This window comes from Mesitornis unicolor, unplaced genomic scaffold, assembly GCF_000695765.1.
Source record: "Mesitornis unicolor isolate BGI_N332 unplaced genomic scaffold, ASM69576v1 scaffold1108, whole genome shotgun sequence".
Classification (NCBI taxonomy): Eukaryota; Metazoa; Chordata; class Aves; order Mesitornithiformes; family Mesitornithidae; genus Mesitornis; species Mesitornis unicolor.
The window spans coordinates 19,675-44,084 of NW_010200996.1; the positions used below are offsets into that span (position 1 = coordinate 19,675).

Consider the following 24,410-nt stretch of genomic DNA (forward strand, 5'->3'; position numbering starts at 1 on the left):
AAAGGAGGAGAGGGAACTTGTCCAAAGAGCCCCTTTCCCTCTGCCTCCCCTTCCATGGCACAAGGACTTTCATCTCAGTACAACTAAAGCAACTGAGGTTTTTCCTTAAGGCCCCTGGGGCAGCCATCCAGTAACAAAAGCGAAGTTAAACAACTCCAAACAAAAGCAGCAGAAGAAAGGGGGTGTGGTGGTGGAAATAACGCCCGGTGAATTTGGAAAGTTTAATGATGATACATGGAAAAAGTTAAACAATTAGAAGTTGAATCAGTTTGGCCCCAGTCCCACCTCATTTAGAGTATAAACGGTGCCCTCCATCACATTTGATTTTCGCATCAGTTTTTCCAGAGTGATGAGGAGCCTGGAGGAGGCTCCCATGGTCTGGGCAGGTCAGATGGCGGCTGCTGTGTGGGCCGGGGCTAACGGGGGGGGGTCTCAAGGGGCCCCAGCACACCCAGGCTCCCCGTGTCCTCCTCTTCAGTCTCACACCCAGAGATCACCCATAGGGCTGAGGCCCCCCAGCAGCTGTACCGGGGCACAGGGGCCGAGGAGCACAGCAGCTATGACACATAAATACATAGACATACATATGCATTCAAGTGTGAATGGAAAGTCACTAACTAGGGAGAGAGTCATAAGCATGTTAAGTATTTGAATACACGCACTAATTAGACATGTAATTGCACAGACCCATAGATGTCTATGGACATCTTTTATGCCACGTGCATATATTCAGCGGCTTTGTCTTTTAAAATATTTTAGGCATATATAAGCAACAATTTCCATATATGCATGCTTTCCAAATAAAACCTTTTAGATTAAATAGCTGTTGGAGGCACTTAACTCCAGCTATATAAGCAAACATCCCTCTGTCATACATACTGCTCAATGCTAGCGAGCCTGCCCTCATCCTCCTGCTCCTGTGGGGACTTCTGCAGTTCAAGGGTCAGCAGTGATGGGGTGGGACAGGGTTTTTGGGTCCGGCTTTGCCCCTGCCGTACTGATGTCACAGCTCCGTGCTCAGGGAAGGAGCCTGGGCAGTATCGCAGCCAGTGCTGTGCAAGGGGATTTTGGGGATGGCTGTACCGCAGGTTACATTGTCTGTGTGGAGAAGGGGGTTTGCCAGCCTGGGTGCTGCCTGGATCACTCCCACAGTGACAGGGCAGGTGACATCCCCATCCCTGCAGAGCTGCAGCTCCTGGTCCAGCGAGGGCCTGGGCCATTGGGTGGGAGAAGGCTCCTATTGAGCATCTCTGGGCTGGTTAGCACTGTGAATAAATCAAACCCACTGGCCTTACATGCAGGCAGATACAGTAAAGCTCTGGACCATTGCAGGATAAGCCGTGTCACACCGATGGACAGGAGCTAGGCACTTGCAGGCATTCACGTATCAGGCAGAGACGCAACGGCTCTTCCCATTTCTGCACACAATGGGACGCAGGGTCCCAGGAAGGTCTCAGAGATTAAAAGCAGCCCAACCACCCCTTTCTGCCCCCAAAAACACAGGCTAAATCTCAAACAAGTCTCTTGAAGCACAATGTCGCGAGAAGTGCAGCTCTCCATCTCTCAGACGCTTTTTAAAGTTTATCCAGTGTCCTCCTTACCTGGATGCTGAGGGACCCCCTGCACATGCAGGTACTGCCACGGGAGGCCCGGCTGGGGACCAGGCAAAGGCCAAGCTACACAATGCAAGACAGAAAACCAACAATCCAATTTTATTTTGCATTTCATACAAATGGCTCCTCTCCACATTTTACAGCGTTAAACAGCATTACCCAGTGACACAGGAGTCTCATTGGCAGCTCCTGCAACCACAATATCAAGGACACAGCCTGAAGCCAGGAATCAACACACCCTGGGACTGGGCTGCATGAAGTGAGGGGCTTTAGCCTCATCTGGGGGATCAAATGAGTTGATTACTCCCAAAAAAGGGTATCATAAGACAACCGCATTCAAAAATTGATCTGTGGGAACTCGGGATTTAAATGAAAAGCTCCGTGGACAGTGCTCCCAGTGCTGTACTGGTGCAGCAGCCAGGTGAGAACACCACGGACGCCGTGCCAGCAAGCCCGCTCACTTTGGTGTTCAAAACGAGGGCAATGAAACAATTTATGAATTTCTATACCATTCCCCTTGCCAGGGCTGCAGGACACCTGGCATCCCTGCAGGACACAAACCTGGTGGAGTCAAATGGGACCAGAGCTGCAAAGACCGAAACACAGCACCAGCTGGCAACCACGGAAATTGGGAAAAGCCTCCAGGGGCCATTCACGTCATGAGTTTTCCATTGCTCAGCTGAGCTGGATTCAGTCCTGGGTCTGGGTGAAGCCTAAACTTTCAAGGCTTCAGGCACCAGAGCTCAGCCCAGCAATGCGTGAGGTTAATGGAGGAATTCAGACAAATGCTGCTGACAGTGGCCAAGGAACGAGCTCCCAGCAGAGGGCTGCAAGCAAGAGCAGTCACACTTCCCACCTGATTACTGGGAGTCTCCTGCTCATTTACAGTTGTCCTAAGTATTCCCTCTTGCAGATGGTCCAACCAACTGAGCAAGGCTACACAAGAACAAGAAAAATGAGGCTCAGCACTGAGATAAAATTTTCCCCATGTTTCTTGTACTTTAATAGTTACAAATCCTGATGGCAGAAGCAGGGGGAGGTTGCTGCTCTGCTGTGAGCAGGATCATGCATAACTGGTATCACTGCGGCTGTGAGCGGTACCCAGCTGGGATGCAGCATAGGGCAGCCCAGTCCTGCCAGGCACAGGGCAGGAGCTGCTAAAATCCCTATAAGGCACCACACAAAAAGGTCTGAGAGTGGCCCTATAACACCCTAACATCTTTACTCCCTCTGGGGTGCAGCACCTGTAGGAAGAGGTGGCACGTCTCACCCCAAGCTGGATAACGTTCCCGACCCTCCTCCAGCCCTGCATGTCTCAGACTTCTGTTATGGAGAGGCAGAAGGGCAAGGAGTGCTTTGGCCATCACCCCATCTCTTATTTTCCTTTGCCACAGAAGCAAAGTGAGCACAGATATTTCTTTTTCTCCTTTACATCCTCCTCCTCTCAAGCAAGGACAAGGAGGGAGGCTGTCACAAAGCAGAATAAACCTCACGGTACCAAACACACGGTTCCTATCCCTACCCATGGTGGCACCCAGCAGCTGGGTGACTGAGCTCACTCTGTCCTCCAAACAACAACATGAAAAAAATCCCACATTTCTCCAACAAAGCAACATCCCAAGATCCTCAAAAAACTTTTCCCTGTCAAATAAAGTGGACAATACACCTGGCTGACAGCGCAGCCTTGGGAGATGGGTACAAATCTGAACATGCTGCTCCTGGACTTGGGGCTCACAGCTGGGTGCATCGCTGCTCCAGGTACCTCCCAAGTGCCTGGAGGGATTTTGTCACCACCACCTCCTGGCTGCAGGGCAGACCCAGATGGTAGCAGGCTGGGGATCAAGAAATAAAGGGCTACAGAAACAAAGCAAAAGCTGGGGAAGAGTCAAAGAGCCAAAGCCAGGAGAGCTGCAGGGAAGGAGCAGAGGAAGGGGGAATAGCTGAGGGGGGCTCTGTACTATTTCGGTGTCCTTTAAAGGTGCTGCTTGGGTGATCAGGTAACAGATCAACTGAACTGGGAGTGAAAGAAGGAAGAAAAAAGCCTTGTTGCATACTCAGTGTGGAGATCTCTCAGGAAACTTGGATCCTGATCCACATCAGCCACAAACTGCAGAGCCCTGATCCAGGGAAATTCACAACCAATACTGTTCTAAGAGCGCACATCTGCTAGGATGGGGCTGAGCCAGGGACCCCAACCTATCAGTACCACATCCCAGATTCCTCAGGGGATCAGGCTTTAATCGCTGGGGCAGCCGGAGGGCAGGGGATTAAGGTCAGGATACAGGAGTCAACTTCTTTTGTTAAAGTGCCTTATTTTCTTTGAGCTTTTACATCTTCCTTGTTTTTTCAGAAGGAGGGGGAGGCGGGGTAAGGGCATACTGGTTTTATGTGAATCAGAGTACAGAATTAATCAATATTTACACAGATCCTGGATAAGGTTAAGGCACAGACTAATAACCCAACACAGCAACCCAAAAAGCAGAGTGTCAAAAAGAAGGAAAAAACTTGTTCATATGCTTTCAACACCACCTCCAGAGATCCCAAGTATAAATGGTTTTATCTAGGAAAAGGCATTTTAACTTGGGCTTTGGTAATCGGGGTTGATTACAGCCACATTGCGCAGCCGGTCGGGAGGACGTGGGTGGGCGCGCGGCCGCCCGACCTCTCCGGAGCACAGCCTTGGCTTTAGACCAGTTCAACTTTAGCGTTGGGATAAACAGCCACCACGTCATATCCCTCGGGGGGCTTAACCCTCTCCTTGGCGTGTGTCTCACAGTACAGCTGCTCTTCGATGAAGAAATACCCTCGCTGCTTCAGGTTGAGGCCGCAGTCATCGCACATGAAGCACTCAGGGTGGTAAAGCTTGTCCCGAGCTTTGACGATTGTGCCCCTGGGGAGAGAGGGGAAGAGTTGGGTGATATGGGGCAACAACAGGCAAAAATAGCTTTTCCTGCTGCCACTCAAACAGAGTGAAGTGGCATGTAGGGACACGTAAGGGTGTTATTGTGGGTCCCCATCCCAACATCTCAGCCCACCCAAAGCTGCCACCCCACTCCAGGCGCAGCTCCACCATATTACTACGGGAAGGGATCCTCCATCCCAGCTTGTCCACACTTCCCTGTGGCACCATTCCCTGGCTTAATGCAAAGCTGAGCCTCAAATATCTGTGCTCAGCCTGGATCTGAACATCAGGAACCAGCATCTTCCATATGCTGCTGGCAGGGCTGGGGCTGCTTTTGAAGCAGAGACCATCAGCTCACAGTACCAGCGAGAATGTGGTTACAGGCGTTTGGAGAGCAGAGGGCTCTCAGTCACCAAATCTGGCTTGAGCAGAATGTAAATTACAACAGAACATAAATTACGACATGATGAAGCAGAAAAATGCCTATATCCTTCAAAATCAGACCCAGCATCCATCCGTCAGAGAGTAACTCTTCAACAAAAACAAAAATAATCTGCAGACGTCTTCTACTTGACCCTTAAAGCATTTCTCCCTCTGTAAGGCAGCGAAGGAGTGCCAGCACCACCAGCTCTTTAAGAAGAGCCAGGCAGTTACTATGATAAGCAGGGCAGAAACCATGAATCAGCCCCATTTTGCTGCAAGATTCCCTTAAAAGGGGCATTTCAAACCATACTCCTCAATACCAGGTTTATATACGGTTAGAAAAAAACAAGAAGGGATTAAAGGTATTCTGATATAAATTCAAGGTATTCTGCTATAAGTTCTAATCCATGTCTGGTAGGACCCGACCCAGCCGCGACCCTGCATTCCTGTCCCCCCCGAACCGGAGGCCTAGGCGAGCCATGACACTTACACGATGCCGTTCCCACAGCGGGTGCACTCGGGGAGCATCTGCAGCCCGGGCATGGCACCACCAAGCTTTGACACCGGGGACTTGACGTTTCGGGGGTTGCTCAGTTTGTCAACTTTTTCACCTGCCAAGAATTTTAAACACAGATTGAGAACTTGTACTCGGGACTATTTTTTTTATGTTTTTCTTTTTTTCTTTTTTTTTTTTTCTTCCTTCTTAAGGGGTCAGATGAGTCTCTGCAGGTCACAACAGAACCTGCAACTTGCTTGTAAGGAAGTAAAAAGCAAATAGTGAGACCAACTACCTCAGAAGTCACACAGCATTTGGTTTCGCAGATGACCACTGGACACTGTGCTGAGACTCTGCTCATCCTAAGGAAGCATGGATCATAGAATCATAGAACATATTGAGTTGGAAGGGACCTTTAAAGCTCATCCAGTCCAACCCCTGCAGTCAGCAGGGACAAAGTTACCAGATCAGGTTGCTCAGAGCCCCATCAAGCCTGACCTTGATTATCTCCAGGGATGGGGCCTCCACCACCGCTCTGGGCAACCTGTGCCAGTGATCTACCACCCTCATACTGAAGAACTTTTTCCTAATATCCAACCTAAATCTACCTTTTTCTAGTTTAAAACCATTACCCCTTGTACTATTGCTACATGTCTTAGTGAACAGATTTCTTATAGGCACCTTTCAGGTATCAGAAGGTCACTATAAGGTCCCTCCAAAGCCTTCTCTTCTCCAGGCTGAACAACCCAACTCTCTCAGCCTGTCTTCAAAGGAGAGGTGCTCAGACCCTTGGGGGCAGAAGACCTAGGCTGCATCAGCAGATGATCTATCACGTACTGTGATAGCACCAACTCAGTACAGATAACTTGTCAAAAGGCAAAGCAGCCTTAATCTAAAGATGAGAGATGAATTTGACTGTGATACTGTTTAGTGAGTTAAAGATAAATAGCAAAAATCTCAGAAAAGCTCTAGAAAGAAGAGGTTCCATCACACCAACATTTCAGATACACTTGGTAGATCCACCATCAATCAAGGACACAAAGATGAAAGCCTTTTGGAGAATTAGGCAAATTTAAACAAACAATAATAGAATTAAATGCAGTTTTCTTCCTAGAACATTAATTCAATCTCAAATAATCCAAAATAAATCATCGTGGTAGAAGATAAAGTCTTCTGGGGCACCAAACCTCCTTTCAAAAAAGGTCCAATGATGAGAACGGAATCCATGAAAATTTTGTGTATCTGAACAACACTGTGGCAAAGTTTTCAGTGTTGCAGCCTCCCTCCCCAGAGATCACCTATCACCTGCCCTTGCACATCAGATAACACAAATCCACTTGCTGCCAACGACTGGGACACTTGAGAGCTTTCAGCATTCACAGCATGGTTTTCCATGGCTCACAACTGTCTGGTCTTTCAGGTATATACTGATCTGTGGTTCCTCTGCGATGGCCTAAGGTTACAACAAGGAAAAGCCCATGAAGAAGGCCAATATATTTTATTCCATCCGCTGACACAGTTTAGAAAAGCAGCAGAGGATGAACAAGCCCTTCTCCAGCATTCAGGCTTCCTACACTTCCTGAACTCCCAGGGTATTTCAGCCCATAGTCAATCTTAAACGTGAGCTTAAAGTTCCCGATACCCAAGAGGTCTCAGCAGGGGCCCAGGCACTTTCTGACCCAGGTGTCTGTATGCTGGAAAACGCCAATGCTGGCTTTGGAAAATTCCACTTGGATTTTGGTCTCAAATGTCCACCACAGCTCCAGGAACATTTCTGCCTTTCCTAGAGTGAACCGTCAGTATCTGAACCAGTGGGCTGTCACTGGTAGTCACTCACTGACACCGTGTAGGTTCACAGGGCATGTTTTGAAGGGCATTGCTCAACAGAGCTTCCTTCCATGGAGAGACCCCTGCTCCCCCATCCAAGACACCTCTGGAGCACCCGCTGTCCTGGGCTTGGCTGGGGAGGAAGGACCATGCCCAACTCTAAATCCCCATGGTTCCCTGGGGATGCACAGGCACCCTCACACAGCAGACCCCTATCTCCATCTGGTCCAGAGACCAAACACAGCCAACAACAGTCCCAGCCAAGCGAATAAAACCAGAACAACTAATCTCCCACTAAACTCCACTTTCTCAAGATATAATATAATGTTTGGGATGCTAAGAGCCTTGATACGTGCAAATCTGCCTGCCCAGGAGTGGACCAGGGCTGCTCCGCCCCAAGCATCCTCCTGTCGAGTCCTTCCACTGTCTTGCTGGGAATAAACCAAAACAACTACTTGAGCTGTTGGCTTCCCCCAGCAAGAGATACAGCACGCGTGGACTAGACACGCTCATCTGCCAACATTTAACAGTTAAGCTGTCACTGTCTCTCAGAGCACTTGGATAAGCTGCTTAAAAGAGAGAAGGGGGGGATGGGATAAGAGATTTTACAGCAAAGCGAGCCCTGCAGAGAGGGCTGCTTCCCATCTTCCCAAACAACGGATCATTTCCTTCTATTTACCAGCCCACAGTCTCATCATAATTTATGGTCCTCAGCAAGGCAGCAAGATGCTTTAACTTCACAATCTTAACCATTGCCATCCCTGTCTGTGGCTGCAGTGCTCATCCTTCCCATGCCAACAGCACCTATGGAGACGACTGCTGTGATTCCCCCAGCCTCCACCAGATTCTCAGCTCCTTAAGGATGGGATGGGGCTGGTGATGCTGAAGAAAATACAGCTTCCAGCAAAAACACCTTCCATATAAAATAGATTGTTGCCTGAGACACCCAGCTTCTTAGAAGAAGAGATCTGGACTTGAAAAGAACAACACACAGCAGAATCGGGCCAAAATGTGTAATGAGGAAATTACATTTCCCATAAGGAAAAAGGAGCAGGAGTGAAAGCTGTAAAACAACCTAGCAGGGACACTCCTGGGGATTTCAACCCCGCTGAAACATCACAGAGCTTTATGCCAAGAGAGGTGCTTTTCACTTAATTTCCCATCCCTTATGAAATAAACACCAACAGTGTCAAAACAGTTGAGGCTCCAGCAAGACCATGCCTGCCATCGATCGCACATCCCCTCTGCATGGCACAGACAAGAGAGAAGGGGTCAGTGGCTCTGAGCCCCTGGCACACAGAAGGGAGGAAGGCAGCAGTGTTATTAATTGGGATTAACACAGTCACTTGCTATTTGCTTCTTCCTAATGAGGAGACCTGGGGGTGCAGCAGGCACTTCTTCGGGAAGCTGCTCGTGCTTGCTCTCAGTGAGGGACCTGAAGATACATCTGGAGCTTGTAACTAACATCAATACTCCTGACAGCCTCGAAGGGGCTGTAATATTTACACCCAGTACTTCCCAGACTGATGCCACCTCATGCCTAAGTACCACTGAGAAAACTACAACTGGTAGCAACTCTTAATGCTCAGAAGTTAAGTTACCTGTGATCATGCTTCTTCTTGTGAAGCAAGAAGCAATATCCTTCTAGTCAAAGAATATCCTTCTCCATCATTTTATACACACAGAAACTGGAGTGTAACAGCCTGACTCACTGCCTCGCACAGCCTCATAATGAGATTTGCAGCAGTTGGTCTTTTCCCATAAAAACTAAGTTCCTGGATTCACATGATCAGAGTATGAGGCTCTTGGAAGGAAGCAGAATGAAGAGTCTGGCCCTAATGATTGTAAAACAAAGCCTGAAAGTTTGAACATGAAAGCCCCAATAGACTTAAGGTTGAAAGGCAAATAAAAAGAAGTTGAAATGTATAGTTTGGGTATCTTATTATTTAATGCTCAGGCTTGGCTCCTTCCCACATTAATGACACAGGCAGGAAGCTGTGACAGACCTGAGAAGTGAGCCAAGAGCTCATGATCTTTATCCCTGCACTGCTGAGGACCATCCCACGTCCTTATGCAAATACTATTTACTTAAACAGGCCTATGGTTCTCCACTGGTTATCTTACACAAACGCTTTAGGCCACCACATTTCATAAACCACCTCAGCAAAACAGCTGCCATGCAGAAGCTGTTTGCAAATCCAACTTTCACATGATGCTGAAGCCTACCACAAAATTTGGTAAGCCACCAGATGCTGACCTGAGCATCTGGAACCCTGATTTGAAGCCTGACACCTGGGTGTTCCCCCTCAAAAGGTGCTTGGACCCTCCCCTGTTAGAGCTGAGCTGCCTTGGCACCGAGGTGATGTAGGATGGGTCCTTCAGAGGCTTTTCAAGCTTCTGGACCTCAGCAAGGGAAGGAGGAGGTGGCTGAGCCTGCAACAGCAACTCAACAGATGTGGGACCATGGAATGAGGTACAGAGGGACCAAATGATGGTTCAAGACCTGCAGCAGTACAGTGCTACAGCCCTGGTCGTAGGGAGGTGTAGGGGCCTCGTTGGGACATGCTATGGGTGTCAACCTCCTTACCATTCTCGCCAGCCTCCAACATGCCCTGCAAGTAGCGGAAGGATCCGGACTGTTTTGGCTCTGAAACGGGCTTTTCATAATCCTGGAGCATCTTGTAGACATCCGACTCCACATCAATCCCATTTCTGTTCCGTGGGAGAGACTTTAAGGGGTCGAGGCTATTTTAAAGAAAAGCAAGAAAGCCCCAAGTCAAATATAAACAGTGATTGTCAGCACTTCAGGGAGGTGCTGAAACCTCCACATTCCCACAGATTCAATTAAACACCTTTCCGTTCCCATGGGTTCCTCTGCCTGGAGGTAACGCCTGTCTCAGGAACAGCCACTGAACCAGGGAAGTTAAACTCTGATTGAGTAACACAGTGAGGGCTAGCCCAGTTACCAGATGCCTCCAGGAAAGAGAGCAGCTGCTTACAAGCACTGTAAAATGCTCTGACACACATGGAATTTATTGAAAAAATGGCTAAAACAATGCTTTTCATTGGTTATGTAGGGCCAGGGGACCCACCCACCCCTCATATCACTGTCAGAGCATTCAGCACAGGGAGAACGGGTGCTGTTGCCAGGCACAGGCATGACAGCAAATCCTCTTGCCACCCACAAATGCCTCTTTGAAGTTACTGTTTGTGTAGGAGAGTGCATTAAAAGATCCATTTGCCAGACACAGCACACAGCTCAAAGGAGAAAACCACACCACTGGGCTGCTCAGTGCCAAGGACAGGACACAAGAGCAGCCTCATAACTCTCCTCCCAACCATGCACCCACCTTCAGCACCCAGACCTGAGTCACATAATGGTTTGGGATGGAAGGGACCTTAAAGCTCACCCAGTCCAACCCCTGCCATGGGCAGGGACACCTCCCACCAGACCAGGTTGCTCAAAGCCCTGTCCAACCTGGCCTTGGACACCTCCAGGGAGGGGGCATCCACAACTTCTCTGGGCAAATGTCTCAACATCCTCACAGTAAATAATTCCTTCCTAATACCTGATCCAAATCTCTCCACTTTCAGTTTGAAACCATTACCCCTCATCCTGTCACTCAATGCTCTTGTAAAAAGTCCCTCTGAAGCTCCTCCTTGTCTGTATGTGGTATGACTAGGGTACAACAGACAACAAATTATTCCGGTTCATTCAATACATCAAAACATGAAAAGCGTAGTTTGGAATCTAAAATATTCTGGGTACATGTTTAAGTGTCCTGCTGAGCAGAGGCGAATTCAAGTGCTGTTTTGCTTTGGTGAGGCCCCACAGCACAGCTTCATGGGAAGGGGCTCCTTTTCCTTTTTAAGGAGAAGGTCATCAAGGTCATTATAAAAAAAAAAAATAAAAACAGCAAGAGCCCTGAACCCCATCAGATTGCTTAACACACTCTAGCCATCATCTGACTCACTTCCCACTTTAAAAAAAAAGAAAAATAAAATTCACTTTCAAACAAAAAAGAGGAAAAAAACCCAAACAAAATTCACTTTCCAAAAAAAGCCAAAGTTCCGTTTTCCAGGAGAGACCTGATGGGTCCTCCTGCAGCTCTGATGGCTATGACCTCTCAAGACGAGGGGCAGAAGTGCCACTGCCAATGGGCTCCTGAGGCAGCTGAGGACCCAGCCCCACAACACCCTGGCCAGTCAAATGCCTCCACATGTGCCCGAGTGACCATCTGACCTGCTACAGTCCTCCCATACATCAATTCACACAGTTTTCAGTGAAAAAGGGCAGGTTTTGACCAGCCCAACCTGATTAAGCACAAATTCAAGGAGAATGCACTTCTGACCCAGTTTTACTCCAACACCCAAGCGAATCTCCTGGCTTTTGGCTCACACGCAGATAACGTCAGATTTTGTTCTCTGTATTTTTTTTGTTTGGTTCTCTTCTTTCCAACTCCATTAACTTTCCCGGAGCAGCACAGGGAATAAGCTGGCTCACAGCATCACTGACATATGAATGCGTGCAGGCACAGAGTTCCTGAGCTGAAAAGAAACTTTCTTAACTTTTTGTATTCAATACAGATGCTACTTTCCTGCAGAATATTTTGCCAGTATGGAGGAGCATAAATCAGCAGCAGCATAAGCCATGTGAAAGTATTGCAGTCCACAACCTGGCGTTAATCCCAGCCTGGGGACGGGATCTGATGCTGCTAATCTATCTACCCCAATCGGCAATGGAAGGAGCTTACCTGGGTCTGGAAAACCTTGGACATTGCTCGAGCTTCACAAGCTTAAATTCAATGTTGCAATTGCTACATACACACACATACCTATTTTGTTTAGGACTTGGTAACTCCAAACCCTCTTTTATTTAGGGTGTTGGTTTTGTTGGGGTTATTTTCTCCCACCTATCCTTGACTAACGGAGCAGGAGCTGAACCCAGCATCTCTGGAGCTCCAGGAGCACCATAGCCTCAAACACCCCTGAAAACAAGTTCACATCAACAACAGCAGGATCCAGAGCGTAAGCCATGCTCTGAGTAATAGCACCAGTAAACTGGGACACGTGATTGGGAAAAGCCAACGTGGATTCACCAGGGGCAGATCATGTTTAACAAATCTGACTGCTTTCTATGATGGAGTGACCCATTCGGCTGATGCAGGGCGAGCAGTGGACGTTGTCTACTTGAGCTTCTCCAAGGCTTTTGACATGGTCCCTCATAGCCTTCTCCTTAGAAAATTGACAAACTACAATGTAGATCAGTGGTCTGTGCAGTGGGTGGGGAACTGGACCCAGAGGTGGACTGTACCCAGAGGGTGGTAGTAAATGGTTCATTCTCTAACTGGCAACCAGTCACAGGTGGGGTCCCTCAGGGATCAATATTGGGCCCGATGCTATTTAATATCTTCTTTAGTGATCTGGATGTTGGGATCAGGAGCTCCTTGATGAAGTTTGCTGATGACACCAAAATGAGTGGGGTGGTTGACACTCCAGAAGGGGGAGCCACCCTCCAGGAAGACCTGGACAGTTTGGATGAGTGGGCTAGCAGGACCTGTATGAAGTTAAACACGGACAAATGTAAGGTCTTGCATCTGGGAATACCTAATCCAAGAATGCAGCCGAGACTGGGCTCAACCTGGCTCTGGGGAAAGGAACCTGGGAGTGTTGGTGGATGACAAGCTCAACATGAGGAACAGTGTGCTGCAGCTGTAAAGAAAGCCAGCAGGATGCTGCGTTGCATTAAAAAGGGCATCACCAGCAGAGATAAAGAAGTCATTATCCCTCTCTATTTGGCACTGGTCAAACCACACCTTGAGTACTGTGTCCAGTATCGGTCCCCACTATACAAAAAAGATGCAGACAGGTCAGAAAGGGTCCAGAGAAGGGCCACAAGGATGATCAGAGGACTGGAAGACTTGCCATACGAAAGGCTGAGAAAACTGGGCCTGTTCAGCCTTGGGAAGAGAAGGCTTAGCGGGGACCTTATTACCATGTACCAGTACATAAAGGGTGGCTACCAAGAAGATGGGAGACTCCCTTCTAACAAGGAGTCACATGAAAAAGAAGAGGAGTGATGGACACAAGTTGCTTCTGGAGAGATTCCGATTGAACTCCAGAAGAAATTTTTTTACCATGAGATCAATCAGATATTGGAACAATCTCCCAGGGGAAGTCGTGAATTTCCCTGCATTGGTCAGTTGTAAGAGTCAGCTTGACAGGGTGCTGACTCACCTCATTTAATCTATACTTTTACCTTGAGAGGTTGGACTGGATGATCCTTGTGGTCCCTTCCAACCTGGTATTCTATGATTCTATGATTCTCTCATCCTACCTGTAGGCAGGAGCGATGTGGAGCCCACTCAGCTGGCCTGGCAGAGCTGACTCAGAGCCACTGTTGGTGTAGAGCCGGGTCGGGTGGTGATGCTGCACATTCAGCATCTGCTTGTTGTCCACGGGGCTGCCCCCAGCCCCATGGGGCATCGGCCTCCTGCTCTGGGCAGGTCCATTGTCCTGGAAGAGAAGAAAAAGCAGAAAAAAAACCCAGTGAGATTTATAGTTCTTGGTATGATATACACAGCAAGACTGCGTTGGGATGTGCAGTTTACAGTAATAATATTTTATATGTACTATGGAAAACAGAGATATGCAGCAGGAAAGGGAAAACTCAGACTCAACCTGCAATTAAATCTTGCTCAATCTATGCAAGCTTTCCTTGGTCTCCAACCAAATGAACTTGCCTGCTTCTCCATGGTGAGCCACTGCCAAGTATTCTGCATTTATTCTCCTGTAAAAGCATATTTGTTATTTCCGCAAAAGAAAGGCTGCGAGTCTGCTTCTCATTTTGGGTTACATCACTCCAAGAGCACTTATCGCTCTCCTGACTTCAGGGCAATCATTCCTGATTTGCATTCACGAAACATGATAAAACCCAAGCTCTGCAGCTACGTGTACAGATTGGGCAAGACCTGGAGCCAAGGGGCCAACCCTGGTGTCTTCACTTACTTGCAACTACCCTCATCCACAAAGATCCATGTTCGTTTTGGGAGGTTTTCTACCAAAATAAGATCAGTCCTTAACAGTCTGAGAAACGTGCTGGTCAAGGGCTGAGCTTGGCATTCATATTTTTATTGGCTTTTTAATTCCCAAGGCAAACTACGGAAATCTTTTTGCCATATGACCTCAAGTCAGGAACTCAGATGCCATTAAAATGCAAGCTTTCCATATTATTTTACTTACATAAAATATTACCAACGTGTTTTTCCAAAGCTTTGTTAGTCACACCCATAAATCCAACAGTACCTAATGCTAACCTTGCCATGAGCTGCTGAAACCAGGCTCTACCCTGCTAACACAGCCTGGGGAGCAGTCAGCTAGGGGCTGAGTCCAGGTATCGGGGAAAAGCAGCAGAAAGCCAGACACAGTCTAAGGACATGTCATGCAAGTCAGAAACATGCCCGCACGCATGGAAGAAAGAGATGCTTGTATAAGAGGCTGTAATCTGTTTAATCTGGTTTAATCTGTTTCAGGGCAGGTCCCCAGTGATGCTGCCTTGCACCGGTTTTTCAGGAGCCTGAAGCTGATGTAAAACCAAGCAGGAAAAGAAAACTCTGTCCCGTGAACAAACAACAAAGTACATATTGAGGGGCTCTAATACAGAGCTTACTTTTGACTAAAATAATCCAATAAATAGTAATTGGAAACAAATGTCTATCACTGATGCATAGCAGAAAACACTGGCGTTCCCCAGCCTTGTAAAAATGAACAGCTAAAAGAAATAAAAACCAGATCCTGCTAGAAAAAGACCTTGAAAGTCCAACCCTTCAGTTCTTCCTAAGGCAAAACTCCTATTGATAAAAATCAGGCTTAATTAAGGACTGCAAAACGGTGCCCTTGAGTTTTTTTTTTTTCCCAACAGCTGAAAAATTGCAGACTTTAGCAAGCTCCTGGCACTTCTGTCACCTTGAAAACCTTGGTGGCTGCCCCGAGCCCTCTTGGCACCAGCTCTTCCATACCGTGCTTGCACACATACGTGGGGAAAGCTGCTTCCAACATAATAACTTCAGATTGCCTATTAAAAGAAGGAATTTTGCTGCCAGGGATAATACAATTTAACTGTCCTCCAATTTATATTCTTAAAAATAAATAGATAAGTAAATAAATAAAAAAAAGTTATGGGTTTCCTATTTGCAGATTTACATTCTTATTTTAAGGGAAATAAGGGAAACATTTTCAGCTGTGACACAGAGGAAAAGAAGGTTCATAAACATTTTAGGGGAAAAAAACCAAAACAAAACAACAACAAAAAGCAGTAGTCCATGCTACCTGGCAGGCCACTGCAAGCTACAGAGCTATGCTTTTAAAAAGCCATTATCATTAATTAATGAGGCCCAGATGCACACTTGGTCCTGCAGAGGACAGGCAGGTTCCTCTGCTCTTCTGTCTACTGGCCCGATGGGCTTCTCCGTACTGGGGACATCCAGGCTCTTCACTGGGGAGCACAGGGCCAGCAGCTATTTCTGGAATGAAAACCTCCTCCATCAAAGGGCCCAGAGACCATAATCTCCACAGACTTACTTTAATCTGAAGTAGCTCGTAAAGCATTGGCCATTTGTTCCCATTAAGATCAGCAATTTGTAGATCAAGAGCAAATGTTGCTATAAAGCTAAGACTTATTGCTTGGGCACTCTCCTAAAGGAATGCAAGCCTGGTGGTGGAAACGGGGTGTTTCTGGGCCCCCCATGCCCTGCAGAACTGTTCAGCATCCCTAGTCACCACTAGCTCTCATCCTCCCATCGAGGAGGATGCTCGTGGTGGTGGCAGCTCCCAATGACATCTGTTCAGCCACGGATGACCTAGTCATGGCCGGGGGGATCAACAGGCTCATCCTGATGGCCACCAGAGTATTCCTGCTACCCTAGCACCTACCAGACCAAGACCAGCAATGGATGTCCCTCAGACTTTTCCACAAACTTCTTTCCAAGCTTTGGTGGCTTTGTGCCAGGGGCAGCCAACGGCTTTGCAGGAAATGCACAAAGTATTGACCCCTCTGAGAGCACACCAGTCTCTGCCTTCCTTGTCGCTCTCAGTTTCTGTGCTACATAACTTTGCTGTTGCACAAAATGCTGTTCCCAGGACCGAGCTCAGTCTCCCTTTTCTCATCTCAAAGTAGGTTTCAGCCTTGTCCCATGAGACCTCTGCAAGGCTTTGCATTGCATAAAAACACTCACACATTTGTTCTCAGAAACCTAGAACCAGATGGATTTCTTTCCGCTTCTCAAATTCAAGATCAGAAAAAATTCCCCCCCTTCAGGAATGATTTGCTTTTCTCTGCTGGCTTTTCTTTCTGCTTTTTATGGACTCTCTTAAATTAAGACGGTTTGCAAACCCTTCCTAAGAGCCAGCCTCCAAAGTTTCATTGAGGGGAACTTTTTCAGTCTATGAAACAAACTCGCAGTCTGTTTTCTCATGCTTGTCTTCTAGGACCATCAATTACAAGGCGTAACCAACCTCCTGACACGCAGTGCTGGGAGCTCCTGGAGCCCAGGCCTCCCCTTCCTGGCAAACATGATGCACGCAGCTGTCCCACACCAGATAAACATGAGGCAGAACTAGAAAGGAGCTGTGCGAAGTCCCAGTTTCCAGAAGCAGGTGAGTTTTGGGGTGGTTTTGCGTGCAGTTGCAGAATGGTAGGGCAGCATAACGTGGTCAGTGCCCAGGCCAGACCAACCTTCTCTGGTCACTGTCTTGTTGGAGAACCCCAGCCTGTTCCTTCCCACTGGGTGACGGAATGAGCAGAGGAAAAGGGATTATTTGGAGGAGGATGAGCCACTGCAAACAGAAGAAGACAACCTGCACTTGCCTTGGCCACCTCTTGCACAGCCTCATCAAACCACCTTCTCCTCGAGATGCGTTTATCAGCGTTGCACAAACACAGCCTGTGTCTTATCGCATACAGGTAAGGGCTGCCCTTACTGATGCAGTATTTATATCCTGAGGAACTACTTCCAGCAGAAGGAAAACACAGCATGGCATCCAGGAGTGTTTCTCTTGGCAGGAGGCGCTGGAAGCTGGGGCAGCCGTATCTCCACTGCAGTGGTAGGAGCAGTGCTGGCAGCAAGCAGCACCTTGATCCAAGCTGCCGTTGGATCCAGCCATCAGGCACGTGGGTTGGCTACTGGGGCTGAGGTACTGCATTTCTTTCCACTGACCCTCGGACCCTAACAGCCAGATGCCATCAAATTTGCTTGCACTGAGCAGTACTTCTCTCTGTGCAGTCTCAAGCACGTTCTTGGGTACCACTATTGATTAATGTAAGAGAAAAGAAGAAATTTAACTGGTTTTCAGATGCCTGGCTTTTGTCCCCAGCACACAACGCAACATAGAGCGCACAAATTTTCCTTTTATATTTAAGGGAAAGATGCTGCATGACAGGTCACTTGGATTTAATCCTGGGAATTCCTCAAAGAGCTGGAAACAGGGAGAGCTTTTTTTTCCCCTCCTATAAGCACTTACTCAATTTCTAGCAAGTCCCTCTGTTCCATGCATGCTTAGCAGCAAATCTCTTCTTTTCTCTGAAGGTATTTCATTTCGCTACAGCATGATGCCTGGACACAGCCAGCAGAGCTATGAGCACCATCAGCAAAGTTATGAAGCTCCAATGTGTTTCACAGGACATACTGTTCCCAATTTTGGGAAATGTATAGTGCAGCATTAAAAGAAACAAGCTGAAGATTTCAACAGAAATACAACTATATTCTGTGGCTTCACCATGCAGAGTTAACACGTACTCTAGGTAATATGAAGATAGGCTTTGCCTACGCATTGCAGTTGTGCCCCTGATTCTGCTGGAATTGAGGTCATTTCAGGATTTTTGGTCAATCCTATAATAGACCAGAAGACTCAAAAATTGGTAACTTATTTCAGCAGTTATTAGCTTGATGGAAGTGTTCCCATAAGTAGGAAAACATGCAGCCAACCAGGAATTTTCAAAAGCTTTGAAAATCGGTTTCTGCCCCTGTCTCTTTCAGAAAGAGTTTATCATATTTTGAAACCATCTGTTGCAGAGTCAACAAAAAGCATAAACTTCTTGTGATTTTTGAAGTACATCAAGGCAAGCACACCATTTCAGCTGCCTGCTTAACAGGAATAACGTTGGGATCCACAGCTGGGAAGAGTTTAATTCATGGATTTAAATGTGCGACATGAGACATGACCTCTCAGAGTTTTGGGAACTGGCATTTGTATTCTGATACACTTTGGCAAAATACACCGAGCCTTACTTTCCTAAAGTTCGACCATGTTGCTGCCTCAAGTTCAGTTATTCTTAAGGATTATTTTATTTTATTATTTTATTTTATTTTTTATTTTATTTTTTATTTTATTTTTACATTAATGCCCTATTTGTCCTTCTAGGCTTTTTTATCTATGAGTCTTTAGCTCTAGAGATCACAGCTTTTAGACACAGCTTTAGAGAACATCAGACTACATGTTCTGATCCAAAGCCTTTAAAGTGCATTGACTTCACAGAGTTTAAAATAGACCCTTAAAAGGTCAGAAGTACAAAAAAATAATTAATCTTATTTTCAAGATGATCAGACAGAGTAAAACTGAAGACTACTAATTTGAGAGGCCAATGCTTACTTCTACATCCGCCACATAAGCACCTACATCCATGGCCTGAATTGGAAGTGCTTTGAGCAAGCCCAGCTTTGGTACATCTAAGAAGCCGTCCCTGGGAACAGACCCACCAGCACAGAGCCAAACACACCACCAAAATTGCATCTCTGAGCCCAAGTCCATCCTGAGGCCTGCTTGTGCCATCGGGGGAGATCTGCCGGGATAGGACCAGCTGCGGTGGTATCACCTACGAGATGTTAATTTTCCTAAGCCCAGGGGAGCCCGCTCTCCATTATAAACACACGCTGCAGACTTAAACAGAGCTGAAGGTCATTAACGGCTTGGCCCAGCTGAAAGCTGTTCTCCATTTGATGTACTTCAGATCCACTCTCTTCCTAAAACCAGAGCACAGTCAGTGTCAGCAAGATATCTGCTGTCAAAACACTTAAAGACACCAGCATTGTTATTTGTGCACCAGGAGGTCAAAGCATTCCTTAGCCTTGGGGTTGCCTGGATGAGGTGCTTCTTGTGAACACGTTTGGTTCCTTGTGTCCATCCTACCACTGCAGCAGGACAAGCTCAAGTGCTCTGGCTTCTCACTGGTATTTGATTTCTCCTTCCCTCACTCTGAGCTTGGGTAATCGAGCCCAGCTGTGTTCTGTGGAGAGCCAGCCAGCATCTCTCCAACTGTCACTGCAATAGATGGCTGAAAGATGTGTCTCTGGCATTGGTCCCTCAGCTGCCTACCACAGAACAGAAGAAGGCAAGAGCACTTTTCTGCAGAACTGGCATGATGTTTGTATGTCACTATTACTGTTATTAGGAGACCATCTGTTCTGGTTTCACTGGGATAGAATCACGGAATCAGTTTTCTGTTCAGTGAAGATGCATTTTGGAAAAGACCACAGTACTCCATTCCATGGGAAGTCAGTAAGGCACGTTGTTTCAGTTTATGGCTGGCTCTGGTACATAGGCTGCTGTAGTGATCAACGTTGAGTTTGTCAAGGAGCAGAGGCTGGGGGGAGCTGACCCCAAACTGACCAACAAAATTATTGCATACAATAAATGTCATGTTTACTGTAAGTTGGGGAGTTTGCTGGGGATAGCCCTCTTTCCTTGATGGCTGTTGTTTCAGGAGGGTCTCTCCCACCGTGCTACTTTCAAGGCCTGCTCTCCTGCTCATTGTGACCATCACAGCTTGTGACCACTATAACAGCCCAGTATAACACTGTGTACTTCATATTAATACTGTTATTAATGTTTATTTTCTTATTATTTTATTAATTCTGTTTCTATTTCAACCCACAGATCTTCTTTCTTTTTCCCAGTTCCCCTCCTCAGATGGGGAGGAATCACTGGATGACAGAACAACTGCCTGAATAACGACACCATCAGGTCACCTGCCTCAAAGGATGCAACACCCAAAGGGAGGTCAGCTTAGAGCAGACCCACCACAGTTCCTGCAAGGCCAAACAGTGGTTTGAAACCTGTCATTCTGTGCCTGCTGTCCAACACGTCCAGATAGCCCAGTGAGGGACTCTGGCTTCTCCAACAGGTGCCCAGCACCGCTGGCTGCCCAGGGCTCAATGGAACTTGCTCAGACCTGGCAGAAAGAGAAACAGATAAGATATGGGCAAGGATTTGGTTTTTTTTCTTTTCAAGCAAAGGTACAATTTCTGCCCGTGGTTGCCTTTTCTCCGGACCCAAGGGGTACAGTCAGACTTCGATGACCTGATTATGGCAGAGGGCTTTTTGCGGGCAAAATTTTACTGCTCCCATTGCTGAAAGTCCTCTTTGATGCAAACATGACAAGCAACTAAACCTGAAGACATATCCCAGCATATCCCAACACCTTCAAGTCTGAAATTCAACCTCTGCACAGAAGACAACCACAATACAGCCATCCCTTCGTCTCCTCACCCCAGCTTTTCAACAGCAAAGACAGTGCTTTGTCTCTGATAAACTGGTTCAAAAGTCACAGAAATGGAAACGTTATTAATTACTCCACAGAGGAGTGCTACAGGGCAGCCGATGCCGTTTTCATGTGAATGCAAGTAACAGACTGACACTGTGGCTGGCATCTGCAGGAGCAGGATCGATTCTCCAGCTCGCTGCCTCAAAGGAAGTCCCGTGGTAAACCCTAATGTCAAAGGCTGCTCCCAAAGCTGGGGGAAGAGGATAAATTTTAAAAGCTACACACATTTTAATTCATATTTCCATACGAGCACAGTTCAGATGTCCTGTTGAGATACGGTTTTACAGACTAAGCAGACTTCAATCTAACTTTAAAAAGCTCTAGGAAGTACGATCCCACTATTTAGTTCAGCTCAGAAGATTAACAGATAAGAGAAAGGTTGAGTGTAGATTGCTGAAGCTGGAAGAATGGAGCGTGTGGGTTATTTTATGAGATGGATTTCAAAGATTCTGCCAAGTTCCTCTTTCGTGTATACCATGGTCTGAAGGAAAGCTTTATCCATCATGTCCTTCTTACTGCACTCCTTTCATAGTCATCAGCTAAACACCAAATTCATTTTTCAGATCTCTCTAAGAGGCCAAACCCTTAAAAATCAGATGGTCTTTTAGCTAAAAGGCGACAGCCAATGTTCACATGAAACACGACTCAACCTGAAGCCTGGCCGAGCCCCAGGACTGTCTGTACCCTGCAAAGGCACAGCTGTCGGTGCACAGCCTGGGAGATCTCAGGACAGGGGCTCAAAATGAGCCCTATGGCCTCACACCAGATCTCTGACACGCTGAAAAACACCCATGGATCACATCCAGGAGAGCAGAGATGCATCTCTGCAAGCATTGATAAGGTTAAGCTCAGCTTCGTGGTCTCAGACCTGGCAGTCAGGCTCATTTTAAAGCACTTGTTTTTATTACATTCTGCAATTTCTGCTGAAACCCCTGCAAGCCACAGCAAACACATTATATGAAAGTCTCTTCTGCTTTCTGTTTACTCGCTGCTACAGCAGGGAGGAGGCTTGAGATCAGCCCAACCACCACCCATCAGTGTAAATTTCCAACTATAAAATCTCATTTTTCACAGGTAAAACACACATACCTTTACATGCAGCAGCCTGGCTTTGTTTCTCAGGAGTAATTCCATAAATGCATGACTCCAGGAGCTGGGGATTGACAGGAAGCACCCGGTGCCCCCACCTCAGGCACCACAGAGCTGCTGGGGCCAGGCTGCAGCTCATGCTGCCAAGAGCGCCACATCAAAACGGTAAAAGCTGAATGCTTCCTGTGAGCTTTAAATGATGTGTTGCTTTTGACAGGGTTATAGCAACCTTGACAAGCCATCCAAAATGGATTTGAATGGACAGGGAAGTTTCTAAGCCATTTGTAAATGATGGTTGGGAATTTTTTAACTTCCAGGAGGAAGACATCCACCCCTTTCTGAAAAAGTGCTCTCATGAGAAGCAGCTCTGTGACGTAAAGTGAGGTATTAGCAAAAGAAAGTGGTTTTAGGGTAAACTAGGAACATATTCTAGCCCCATATTTGCACATGCACATGTTCTGAGGTGTGTAATGTATAGCTTGAGGGCAGCATACATCAAACCCAGGGACAATCTCTCACAATTATAAAGAGGTAAGCTACACAGACCAAACAGCTCTGTGCAAAGGGAGCAAAAAGCTCCTTCCTAAGGAGTGAACGCCTTTCCAGGGTCACGCTGACGGCCGCTGGCGAGGGTCTCACAGCCACTGGCTCCCAGCAGCTCAGCAAACAGCTTCACCATCTGGTCAAAGCCACAGCCCTCGTGCGACTTAAAAAGCTCAAGAGGGACTTGAGCTGCAACGCCATGACTTTATCCCTTAAGCTACCTGGCTCCTCAGCAGTCTCTTAAAAATCTGCAGCAATGGAAAAAAGTTACCCAAGACCAGCAAGAATGATTAAAATGTGTTTCCATTTATCTTGCCTGCTCCAGTGCAGAGGGCATGTTTTTAATATCAAGGGTGCAAGTGGGCGTTAAAGCAGCAGCCAGAGGAGGGCTTTGTACCAACGCATCGGTTTTATTAACACTTTCATGAAAAAAAGGTAAGTGCTGGGGATCACGTGCCCTGTGGAACTGGAGGGCACAGGATATACTGCCTGCATTTTCAAAACACCTCTGGGCACAGCACTGCAGACAAAGACCAAAGTAAATATGTTTGGACAGGAGAGTAACTACTGCATTGCATAGCAGTGACCCAATACACTGTGTTAAGGCTCAGGTGAGTATCTCCAGCTCTCACAGTCCTACAACAACCTCAGTCAGTTTCACACGTGAACAGAACTAATATCCATGATGAACAAATTTAGAAGAAATTAAACTAGGTGAAGAAGCCTAAGGAGAAAAGAATGTCTATGTATCCTATAAGTAGTATTTAACTTTCATCTATACAGGAAAACCTGTTCCCATTTCAGTGCCACCTGACTAAGCCACCATTTAATGCGACCATTAAATCACTTTTCTCACTGTCTGGTGCTTCGCTGACAGAACAAACCTTGGCCGCTCGACACTAACAGGCAATGCCCTGACTTCATCCTTCACAAGTCACCGTCTCTCTCCTCTACTTCCAGTTGGGGGAATTGTTGCATTTTCAGGTGTTATCACGTCACACTTTATGATTTTCTTTCCATAACCACTACCAGCATCTAATCAAGAGAAAAAAGCATCACTGGCAACAAGCTAAGGCTTGGACTACAGAAATATTATATGCTTAAACCCCAAAGATGCCTACTCCATCAGCATGGCTTATCTGAATGCCTCTTTCTAGAAAAGCCAGAATAAAGTACGCAAGAAAACACAACAAAAGCAATAGGGTAATATTTTTTGTTTTCATTTCCAAACATCCTAACCTTCTGCTTTCTGTGCTGGCAGCCGGTCCACCCCATGCCACTCGGCTGGCTGCAAAGAGACTGGGGGACCACAGCGAGCACCCCTCCTGAACCCAGCATAGCCCTGCCTGCACCCAGTCACTTGGGGAGGGCTCTCTGTGCATACGCCCAGCCCAGCAGGTCAAACAAGTGCCTCCAAAGAGGAATTCATTCATCTTAAGTGAGGAACAAGGAAAAGTGAAATGGGAGAAGTTATTTTTCCCTGATGAGTGAGAACAGAAACACTGAAGCACACGTGTGTTTCCAAACACTTGGTACTTCTGAGTACACCAGCAGGCAGTTTCCTCACTTGTGGTAACAGAGTCATCACTGAAACCGATGTTATCAGGTAAAATACCACAGCATACACCTGTGTTAGCTCCTTATCCAACAGTATTTCCTATTTTGTCCTAAACCAACCCACACCATCACTATTTCAGTATAGCTCCTATTTACCATTGATGAAAACAAACTATTCAAGTTAGCTGCAAGAAAGAAAGAAAACACCATTTTTAAGTTTCCATTCCCTTCTGCCCCCCTCCCCCTCTTTATCCTCTGATTGCTCTTTTCCCTTTCGTCTACCAGGATTACTGAAGCTCACTTTGAAAAAAAAAAATGCTGATTCATATAAGAGGTATATAGAGGACTTCACATAAAAGTTTA

General features: G+C 46.8%; 1 protein-coding gene across 1 annotated transcript in view; it reads right to left on the reverse strand.

The window, feature by feature from the left end:
• Positions 1–4,298: 4,298 nt before the first annotated feature.
• PDLIM4 (PDZ and LIM domain 4) overlaps positions 4,299–24,410 on the reverse strand; it is a 35,627-nt gene continuing 15,515 nt past the window's right edge. The window contains exons 3-6 of the mRNA XM_010189914.1: positions 13,599–13,777; positions 9,849–10,006; positions 5,429–5,549; positions 4,299–4,503 (exon numbers count right to left, since the gene is read on the reverse strand). Coding sequence (XP_010188216.1) covers positions 4,299–4,503; positions 5,429–5,549; positions 9,849–10,006; positions 13,599–13,777 — 663 coding nt within the window. The remainder of the gene's footprint in view (positions 4,504–5,428; positions 5,550–9,848; positions 10,007–13,598; positions 13,778–24,410) is intronic.